General features: G+C 46.6%; 1 protein-coding gene across 1 annotated transcript; it reads left to right on the forward strand.

Moving 5' to 3' along the window:
• Positions 1-10,618: 10,618 nt before the first annotated feature.
• Positions 10,619-11,508, forward strand: LOC132393760 (uncharacterized; the record flags this gene model as incomplete). Its single annotated transcript, XM_059969153.1, has 1 exon — positions 10,619-11,508. A coding segment is annotated over one exon (603 nt), but the record flags the coding sequence as incomplete, so codon positions are not given.
• Between the last annotated feature and the right edge of the window lie 253 nt (positions 11,509-11,761).

The following is an 11,761-nucleotide window of genomic DNA, read 5'->3' on the forward strand; positions in this document are numbered from 1 at the left end:
CGTGTTGATTTGACCACAGCTTCTGCAGTGTACTTTGTGTAGACCATTAGCCAATCAGGAGAAAGAGCATTATGGAACCTAGAGCCTGAAACCAGAAAGAGAGCCTGTAGAAAAGCAGGAACAAGAGGAGGAAAGCAGTTTGCAGCTATCCCTGATTAGTATGCACAGCCTCACAACTGTGTAGAACAAAGGTGGCTTTGACAGTGCAAGAATTGAAGAACTCTCTGATGGAGACATGAGGCCAGAATGACCCAAGGAAATCATATTTCCAAAGCAATTCCAATAACATTGATTGATTCTAATACCTACCACTAGTAGAGAACATTAGTTATCATGCAATTAGGTCACATGATATTTAATAAAGCCTGATATGTGCTTTGTAATAATCCAATCATAATATATCAATAAATATGCCACAAGAGAAACTGTAGATGTAGTGGGGTGAGGGAGGCAGGACAACCCTTTGTTTCATCTGCCACAAATGGTGGCCATCCATTAAAATCCCAAATCCCACTCCTACACTGACATGTCTGTCCATGGCCTCCTCCACTGCCATGTTGAAGCCTGATGCAAATAAGAGCAACACTTCGTATCTGTCCTGTTGGTTTCCAAACTAACAAAATGAACATTGATTCTTCTGACTTCCAGAAAACCCTTGCCTCTGCTTTTGATTGTCCCCGTGGCTATTAACCCTTCTGTTTCCATTCCCCTGCCATCCTCATCACATATCACCTATATTTACCTCCCTCTGGTTCCCCAACCCCTTCCCTTAGTCAGATTCCTGCTTCTTCACTTTTTTGTCTTCCCTACCTATCATCTCCCAGCTTCTCAAATAATTCCCTTTATCCCTCCCCCGCCCTCCAGCCTTTCCTCTTTACATGGATTTAACTACCACCTACCAGCTTCTGCTCTTCCCAACCCCATATCACTCTTCTTTTATTTTGGCCGCCACTCCCTTCCTTTCCAGTCCTGATAAGGTTCTTGACCTAAAATGTCGACTGTTAATTTTCTCTCCTTAAATGCTGTCTGACCTGGTGAGTTCCTCCAGCATTTTGTGTATGTTAACAATAAATAAATTCTGAAACACATACTGAAGTGGTTTGTTACAACTGCGTCAATGATCTTATGCTCACCCGGACACGTCTTCTGAAGGCTTAATATTTCTTTGGGCATTATTGACAAAGGGCTTCACACACCTGGAGGAGACAATTGTCACACCCGTGAGTTTTTCCTGTTTTCGTTTGTTTCTCATTAGTTCAAAGTAAATTCATTATCAAAGTACATGCATTTCCATGTTATGGTGTGGCCTATATGGGCTGAATTGAGGTGGCAGGGCCTAGGCCCAAGATAGGGGAGCAAGACAATGTTTGGCTGCTGCAGTGGTCCGTGTAGATGTGCTCAATGGTGAGGAGGGCTTTACCCACGATGGACTGGGCAGTATCCATTATCTTTTATAGGATTTTGCACTCTAAAGCACTACTTTTTCTGTACCAGGCCATAATGCAACTAGTCAGTATACTCTCCATCACACATCTATAGAAACTTCTCAAAGTTTTAGATGTCATGCTAAATCTTTGCAAACTTCTACAGAAGCAGGAGTGCTATCATGCTTTCTTCACAATTGCCCATAAATTCTGGGCCCATGACAGATCCTCTGAAAGAATAACACTGAGAAATTTAAACTTGCTAACCCTCTCCACCTTTGGTCAGTGATGAGAACTGGCTCATGGACCTCTGGTCTCCTCCTCCTGAAGCCAATAATCAGCTCTTTTGTCTTGCTGACATTGAGTGAGAGGTTGGTGTTGTGGCACCACTCAGTCAGATTTTCAGTATCCCCCGAATATGCTGACTTGTCAGCACCTTTGATTGAACCAGTGACAGTAGTATTGTGAGCAAATTCAAACATGGCATTGAAGCCATGCTTAGCCTCACAGTCAAAAGGATAAAGTGAGTAGAACAGAGGGAAAGCAACAGCCTTGTAGTTCACCTGTGCTGATGGAGATCGTGGAGGAGACGTTGTTGCCAATCAGAACTGACTGGGCTCTGCAAGTAAGGAAATCAAAGATCCAAATTGCAGAAGAAGGGATTGAGACCAATGCCTTGAAGCTTATTGATTAATTTTGAGGGGCTAATGGTATTGAATGCCAAGTGAAAAGCTGGTGACTTAGCATGGACCCTTTGTGCTGGTAGGCAATTTGGATTGGACCTAAGTTGCTATTCAGGTAGGTGTTGATATGTTTCATCACCAACCTCTCAAAACACTTCATCACTGTGGATACATGTGCAACTGGACAATACTCACTGAGGCAGGTTACCGTGTTCTTCTTGGGCACACATATAATTGAAGCCTGCTTGAAGTGGGTGAGTACCTCCGAATGCTAAAGCACAAGGTTAAAGTTATCGGTGAACACTCCAGCCAGTCGATCAACACAGGTCTTTAGTAGATGTCCAGGTACCCCAACTGGGCTGGATGATTTTGTGGACTCACCATCTTGAAGGATGGTCTTACGTCAGCCTCGGAGGCTCAAATCACACAGCCGTAAGGGGCCGTGGGAGTTTGTGAAGTTTCCTCCGTGCTTTGATGGCCGAAGCGAGTATAAAAGGCATCAAGCTCATCTAACAGTGAAGGCTTGTTTTCACCAATGTCGAGTGGTTTCACTTTGTGGGAGGTGATAGCATTTAAATCCTGCAACAGCTATCAAGCATCCTTCAGTGATTCACGTTTGGTCCGATGTTGCCACTTAACATGTGAGGTGGCTTTCCAGAGATCATACCCTGACCTTTTGTATCTTACTTGGCCGTAAGAATTGAATGGCTCTGATCTGGCCCCTCAGCAGACTGTGGAGCTCATGGTTCATCCAGGCTTCTGGTCAGGAAAGACTCTGAATAATTTTGTGTGCATAAACAGAAATCTACTCTAAATGCTTTACACCTACCTACGTACAATCATCTTTCCTGGAACACAATTTGTTAACCATCCTTTCCAAAGAATCTGGAAACTATTTATCTCTCCCATACAACCTCCCCAGCACAGTAGCCACAGTGTGTATCGCTGCTGTATAGTTCCTATGTCTTCTCACAGTGGTGCACAACAAAGTATAAGAGGTTATACTAAAGGAGGCATCTTCCCATCAAGAACTGTAAATGTTCCAACTTAGTAAATGGCTTCAGACGTTTCATCTCCAAGACACCAGCTCAAATATTTTGTGACCAATTCCATGATTATTTTGCACGAGATGGGGTAGTACACCAATCAATACTGCTAAATATTTTCTAAGCTGTTGTACCGTATCTCTATGAAAGGTAACAGCTGAAATCATTTGTGCAGTTTGAGACTGGATTATTTTCTTGAGAAAGACAAATGATGATTATCACTGTATAAAAGGTGGTAAAATCTCTGCTGCTGACCTTACAAGGGGGAATCGTCCATATCCCGTGGAAGTTTTAAAGAATGTTTTTACAATAAAATCTGAAAATGTTGGAAACAGCAGGTAAGACATTGTCTGTGAAAAAGAAATAGATATTGTTTTTTGAACTATTTTTAAAGTCATAGTGTCATAGAGTCATAGAAAATTACAGTATATAAACAGGCCCTTAAGTCCATTTCGTTCATGCCAAACCATTTAAACTGACTGTTGCTATCGACCTGCGCCAGGACCATAGTCCTCCACATCATCCGTATGACAATCCAAAACCTGTCTTAAACATTGAAATTGATTTCATGTGCAACAAATGTGCTGGCAGCTCGATCCACATTCACATGACTCTCCAAGTGAAGAAGTTTACCCTCATGTTCCCCTCAAACTTTTTGGCTTTCACCTTAACCCATGACTTCTGATTGTAGACCCACCCAGTCTTTAGTAGAACAAGCCTGCTTGCATTTTCCCTGTGTGGTGAACTACATATACCTGTCTGGACACGCCCCCCCGCTGACTGCTCCTGTGGCTCCTCCCACAGACCCCGGTATAAAGGTGATTGAGGCCTGAGACCGGCCCTCAGTCTCCAGGATGTAGTATGGTGGTCAATTACTGCTTGTTCTTTCTTCCAGTCAATAAAAGCCAATATCTCGCCTCACGTCTCTGAGAGATATTGATGGTGCATCACCCTAACTATAGCATATCCCTTAATCAGAGCTAAAGAGCTGGAAGGATCCCAGGCCTGAAACAATTAATGTTTCTCTTTCCACAGATGTTGCTGGACATGCGGAGCATAACCACCTTCTATTTTTATTTCAGATTTCCAACATCTGATTTTTTTTTATTTTCAAAATATTCTTATAGACCTGTTTCTGGTTCTAATTACTAATTTGTAGCTTTCAAATAATTAATATTAATCACAGACAAATCAAAGTGAGGATCCTTCAACTTTGGGATTGTTAATGATTTTATAACTGTTTGAGACCCCTCTGATTGAGATGTTACCTGGATTAGAGAGCATTCCTGATGAGAAAAAGTTCAGTGTACCAGGGCTTTTCTCTTTGGATTGAAAAAGAAGAAGTAGTGACTTGACAGAGGTGTGTAAAATACTGAAGTTTGTTGATAGTGTGGATAATTAGCACCTTTTTTCACCAGGGCAGAAATTACCAATTTTAAGGTGATTGAAAGAATAAGGGGGTTGTTGGGTAGATTTTTTACCCAGAAACTGGTAGATGTGTAGAACAGACTTCTGGGGATGGCAGATACATTGAGAGATTTAAGAGAGTTAAATGAAAGAATAAATGGAGGGTTCTGTGGGAGGGAAGCATTGGAATGATCCAGGAGTACATTAAAAGGTCAGCACAACATCATGAGCTGAAGGACCTGTACTGTGCTCTAATTTTTCATATTCTGTGTTCAATATTCGAGAAACAAATCTGTATGGGTTCCACTTCAAAATCAGGACATTTTTGAATAATAAGCTTTCTTTCTTGGTTGATTTTTTTTTAAATATGTACACAGCTCATAAAATCAAGACATTATTTTTCATCTTTTACCAGTCTGCATTTTAGTCCGTCAGCCAGCTTTGATGGAGAGGAAAGCCTTATTTAAGTTCAATGGCTGAACATCCATACCAGATGTCTGAAGCCAGTTACAGTTAGACCTTAAACAAGGCCCAGGTGAATTCAGTACAAGTGTTAAGACAAGCAGCCATGTTTTGTGTTAGAGACTGGAGGGAAGCAACAACCTATTTAGAAAATGTAGACTAAGTAACTTGTTCCTGTTGTGTTCTTTGTATGTACCGTGGGTTACTAAGAACAAATTCTGGAATAATTAACACTAGAACTTCCATTTAACAGCAAACAGCAATCACATTTAATACACAAGCTTCTCAATCATTCTGTCAGTTCTGCGCATGCTCACAGCTTGGTCTAATCACATTCTGACCCGTGACACATGACTTCACCACAGTTCCTGATTGTAAATGACACACAAATAATTTTTGAAGATAATGTCAGGAATAAAGAAACCTAAACAAGCGATGTGGAGATGGTGCATGTGACTGACTACATTTTAAGATGAATAGGGTACAGTGAAATTTGGAGCATTGATTTATTGCCCATCAGTAAGCATGTTGTACCAGCGTCAGGATTGGAATAATTGCTGTGCTTTCAGACCTCATTATCCATGAGGAACAGGTTAACAGACTTCCCATAGATAACAAAATACAAACACTACTTACAATGACTCCCATGTAACAGCAGAAATTACTTCTTCTTGTTTCTAAATTACATCTGTGAATAATTTTGGTGGTGTTAGCTTGCTTTGATTCTCGCTCATCTTCTCAGCAAACTTCCTCCTGATGCTTTATGCAAGACAGAGGCTTCCCAAACCCCTACAGAATTGGCTCACACTGGTGACAAGTTGCTGCTGCACACTTACCTTTGGAGTCCTGCCGGTGTTTCGTCTGGAGCCTGTGAGACTGGGACCATATCCAGGTATCACACTTGTCACTCAGATCTCAGCTCTGCTCCCACTCCACACAATTAGGTTTTCAGGCCGAGGCTGGGAAGGTGGTCCTGTTTCCCGGGAAGCCTCAAGCCTCAGTACACTTGTGCACTAGAGTGAAGTCTGCGGAGAATTGCCCAATTTATTCAATGCTCCCAATAACATGAGTATGTGGACTTGGGGATGGCTAGACAGCAGGTAATGAGTTCTGGGTGTAATAAAAAGCACACCACTTAACGAAATTTTGCTGGTGACACAAATGTGTACAAGAGGTAAAATATTGACAAAATAAATATGCTTCTAACTTCTGTGTGTATATTGGCATTTTTTGCAAATTGAATTTACAATGCAAGTTTTCATGCATATCGAATGAAAATAGTCTTTCTAGGGATGCACAGATGATCAGTTAGCAGGTCATTTAAATCATATAAAATTACCTTTCTTTGAAATATTCAAGCAGCATATCTGAGTCCACTGAAGACACCTGAAAAAGAACTATCACATATGTACTGATAATTATTCCATGCGACATTTGGGGCTCATTTTATCATCCTTCTCTTGATATTACTTGGTGTTAACAGCTGTAGTGTTGGTTTAAAATGGCGCAAGTGCATCACAACGATGAATTGCTGGCAGCAGAAACAATTATCAATTACTTTATTAATCGCACTTTTTTTCTCGAAATCAATCACTGCAATCAATAGCCTGTAACATTCCTTTTGGAGTTCAGATTTTGGAAAGCTTGTATGACCTGGCATGCTTGAGGTGAGATGCAGGATGTTTGTGGTGTGGCCTATAAGGGGTTATCCGAGGCAGAGGGGCCTGGGCCCGAAAGAGGGGAACAAGGCAATGTTCGGCTGCTGGAGCAGACTTGGAGGCAACTCAAGGTGGTAAACCAAGGTGAGGCAGAGTTGAGGTAATGAGGCCTGGGCTCGAGAGCAAGGAACAAGCCGAGATTTGACTGTTTTAAGCATCAGGCCTAATTGAAAAGATGGGGTATGGACCGAATTGAAGTGGTAGGGTCTAGTCTGAGAGTCAGGACATGCTTTTTGGCCATTTTAAACACTGGGCCATATTGAAAAGATCGTGGTGTCAGAACCGGATGTGAAGAACAGGCTGCTGCTCGCTGTTCAGCTCACTGCTCCTGGAGGTTTACTCATCACTGAGGTGAACCGAGGCTATGACCTGCAACTAGCAGGCTCCGGGAACAGCTGCAGTGATGACTGGCTTCACGGCTATGGACTCGCTTTTGTTAATCTCAGCTCTGAACGTTATCAGTTTGTTTTTATTGTTTGCACGATTTGTTTTGTTGTCTGCACCTTGGGTGTTTGATGATCTTTTCTTAATGGGTTCTGTTGGGTTTCTTTGTTTTATGGCTGCCTGTAAGGAGACAAATCTCATGGTTGTATAGAGTACACAAACTTAGATAATAAATGTACTTTGAACTTGAACTTTTTTGTTGGAGAAAAACGTTAAAACAGAAAAAGGAGGAGATACTTGGCAGATAAGTTAGTATCTTTAGAGAGAGAGAAGTAGAGTTAATGCTTCAGATCAATGATATTTCATCAGAAATGGGACATTAATGGTCAGGGTAAGTTTACGCAGCAACATAATAAAGAGGTTAAAGAGAGAGTAAAATGGAAGGTTTGTAATTGAAAAGGGACAAATTCAGAGTCAAATCAAATGGTAGAAGCAGGTAGAAGTAGTGGGTCTTGAGCGAATATCAAAAAGGCATAACCAAATGAGGTGTAAACAAATTAAGTTGATAAACATGTAAAATTACCACCAAAAATATTAAACGAAAACATGGTCACAAAAAGCTATGAGTTCCAGAAATGACACATGAAGCCTGGTGCTGGCAGTGCTGAGCAGAATGTGAAGTGGAGAAAGCTGTGTTGTGTCTTGTCACATTGTGGTGAACTATGTGCCTGTCGGGACACGCCCCTGCTGACTGCTCCTGTGGCTCCTCCCACAGGCTCCTGTATAAAGGAGATCTGCGGCCTGACGCTCGGCCTCAGTCTCCAAGACATTGTATGATAGACACTCACTCCTGGTTCCTTCTTCCAGTCAATAAAAGCCGATATCTTGCCTTACGTCTCAGTGTGAGTTATTGATGGTGCATCAATTTTATTGACTGGAAGTTTTAAAACATGGAAACTGTTTTGCGTCGGACCGGTTGGATTTGGACCCTCAAGACCCTGACGCAGCTCTCGCTTTTGAACACTGGCTTGCATGCTTCCAATCGTACTTGGCGGAGCTTCGTGCGACTGAACCCGCCGTTATGCACAGAATCCTACTCTCGAGGGTCTCCTCCAAAGTTTACTCCATTATGCGGGACCTGCCGACCTACGATGGGGCACTGGACGCCCTCAAAAGACAGTACCTGCGGCCGGTGAACACCGTCTACGCGAGACATCGTTTAGCTACCCGGCAACAGCCTGGCGAATCGTGCGCTGAGTTTCTCCGAGCACCACAGACACTCGTCCGACCTTGCGACTGCAAGACGCTCACGGCAGAACAGCATGCGGAGCTGCTGGTGCGAGACGCCTTTGTGACGGGACTGAGGTCAGTGTACATGCGCCAGCGGCTGCTGGAAAACTCAGACCTTACCTTAAGCTCGGCGATGGAGACGGCCAATGCTCTAGAAGCTGCGCTGCATAACGCTGACGCTGTCCAGTCGCGCAATTCCCCGCCGGTTCCGTGGACTCCTCAGACCCCGCCACCGCCGGCTCCCAGGAGCGAATTCGCCAACGCCGCCGCCAGTCGCGATTCCACGAGCTCCCCGACCCTGACCATGGCTGTGGCCCGTCAGAAGCTTGTCTTTGTTATTTCTGTGGCCAAAGAAAACATCCTCGACAACGTTGTCCAGCGCGAGAAGCGACCTGCTCCAGCTGCGGAAAGCGGGGCCACTTCACCAAGGTCTGTAAGTCTCAACCTTGAGCGGAGTGCAGCGCTGCGAGTGAAACGTGGGGCCCGCCATCTTGCATGCCCGGATGTGGGCGGCCATCTTTGTCGACGTCAGCACGCCCCGCCCCCGACCCTCCGATGCTTACCGGGTACCCCGGATGTGGGCGGCCATCTTTGTCGATGTCAGCATGCCCCGCCCCCGGCCCTCCGATGCTGACCGGGCACCCCGACGGCGATTCAACTCTGGCCACTGTGACCCTCGACCAAAGCGCCCCACACCAGCTTGCAAGGTCCATGATGGACATCCGGGTGGAGGGGCACTGGACTAGATGCCTGTTTGACACGGGCAGCACTGGGAGTTTTATTCACCCGGACACAGTGCAACGCTGCGGACTCGCAACGCGGCCGGTCAGTCGGAGGTTCCATTTGGCTTCTGGGTCTCAGTCCACAGACATCCGGGCGGGTTGTGTAGCGACACTGGTGATGCAAGGCACAGAATATCGGGACGTTGAGCTGCTGGTCATGCCTAATCTGTGCGCACCTGTGCTATTGGGGCTGGACTTCCAGAGCCATCTCGAAAGTGTGACTATGGCATACGACGGGCCCCTCCCACCACTCACTGTCCGGAATCCTCAGTTTTGTGGGACTTCTTCACATACCCCGCTACTGACCACACACACACACACGCACACACACATCCCATCCAGCACCAGGCCGACAGCTGCGCTACCGACACTTGCAGCCTCTCCACTCTCAAGGTCCTTCCCCCACCGCTGTTCGCCAACCTGACCCCCGACTGTAAACCTGTGGCAACCAAAAGCAGGAGGTACAGCGCGGGGGACAGGGCCTTCATTCAGTCGGAGGTGCAGCGGCTGCTCAGGGAGGGGATCATTGAGCCAAGCTCAAGCCCTTGGAGGGCCCAGGTAGTTGTTGTTCGGACTGGGCAGAAAGATAGGATGGTGGTGGACTATAGTCAAACCATCAATAGGTTTACGCAGCTTGACGCATACCCCCTACCCCGCATCGCGGATATGGTCAACCAGATTGCTCAGTATAAGGTGTACTCGACAATAGATCTGAAATCCGCTTATCACCAGCTCCCCATCTGCCCAGAGGACCGCCCCTACACCACCATCGAGGCGGGCGGCAGGCTCTATCACTTTCTGCGCGTCCCTTTCGGTGTCACGAATGGTGTCTCTGTCTTCCAGAGGGAAATGGACCGGATGGTGGACCAGTACCAACTGCAGGCCACATTTCCCTATCTGGATAACATCATCATCTGTGGTCACGACAGGCCAGATCACGACGCCAACCTCCAACGATTTCTCCAAGTGCCCGCAGCTCTGAACCTTACTTATAACAGGGACAAGTGTGTGTTTGGTACCACCCGCCTTGCTATACTTGGGTATGTCGTGGAAAACGGGGTTATTGGCCCTGATCCCGAACGTATGTGCCCCCTCTTAGAGCTCCCTCTTCCCACCACCCTCAGAGCCCTCAGACGGTGCCTGGGCTTGTTTTCCTATTACGCCCAATGGGTCCCCCATTACGCAGACAAGGCTCGCCCCCTGGTCAAGTCTACCTCGTTTCCCCTCTCTGCTGAGGCCTGCGCGGCCTTCAACTGCATTAAAGCGGACATTGCCAAAGCTACGATGCATGCAGTGGACGAGACCGCTCCCTTCCAAATGGAGTGTGATGCCTTCGATTTCGCTCTGGCTGCTGCCCTCAATCAGAAAGGCAGACCAGTAGCATTCTTTTCTCGCACCCTCCAAGGCTCCGAAATTCGGCACTCCGCGGTGGAGAAAGAAGCCCAGGCCATAGTGGAGGCTGTTAGGCACTGGAGGCACTATCTTGCTGGCAAAAGGTTCACCGTGCTGACCGACCAGCGCTCGGTTGCGTTCCTGTTCAGCAACCAACAGCGGGGCAAGATCAAAAATGATAAGATTTTGCGGTGGAGGATAGAACTCTCCACCTACACCTATGATATCCTGTACCGGCCTGGCAGACTCAATGAGCCCCCTGATGCCCTATCCCGGGGAACATGTGCTAGCTCACAGCTCGACCAGCTGTACGCCCTTCATGCACAACTTTGCCATCCGGGGGTCACCCGATTTTACCATTTTGTGAAAGCTCGGAACCTGCCATACTCCCTGGAGGACATCAGGACGATGACCAGGGACTGCCAAATTTGCGCTGAGTGCAAACCGCACTTCTACTGTCCTGACACGGCACAACTTGTCAAGGCCACCCACCCTTTTGAACGCCTGAGTGTTGACTTTAAGGGCCCCTTCCCTCCACTGACCGCAATGTCTATTTTCTCAGTGTTATCGACGAGTTCTCACGGTTCCCCTTTGCCATCCCCTGCCCCGACACCACTGCCACGTCCGTCATAAAAGCCCTGCGCCAGCTCTTCACTCTGTTCGGGTATCCCTGCTATATCCACAGTGATAGAGGGTCCTCCTTTATGAGTGAGGAGCTGCGCCAGTACTTGCTAGCTAGGGGCATTGCTACCAGTCGGACCACGAGTTATAATCCCCGGGGTAATGGCCAGGTGGAGCGGGAGAATGCCACAGTGTGGAAGGCCACACTTTTAGCCCTTAAGTCAAAAGGGTTGCCGGTCTCTCGATGGCAGGAGGTCCTCCCTGAGGCACTGCACTCTATCCGCTCTCTGTTATGTACGTCCTCCAATGCCACCCCTCACGAATGCCTATTCTCTTTTCCCAGGAAGTCTGTCACTGGGACCACCCTACCAGTTTGGCTGACGTCCCCGGGGCCAGTGCTGCTCCGGAAACATGTGAGGAGCAATAAATACTCCCCGCTGGTGGAGAGGGTTCACCTTCTACATGCGAACCCCCAGTATGCTTACGTGGTCTTACCTGATGGGCGGGAGGACACGGTCTCCATCCGCGACCTGGCACCCGCAGGTGCAGCAG

This window comes from Hypanus sabinus, chromosome 5, assembly GCF_030144855.1.
Source record: "Hypanus sabinus isolate sHypSab1 chromosome 5, sHypSab1.hap1, whole genome shotgun sequence".
NCBI lineage: Eukaryota > Metazoa > Chordata > Chondrichthyes > Myliobatiformes > Dasyatidae > Hypanus > Hypanus sabinus.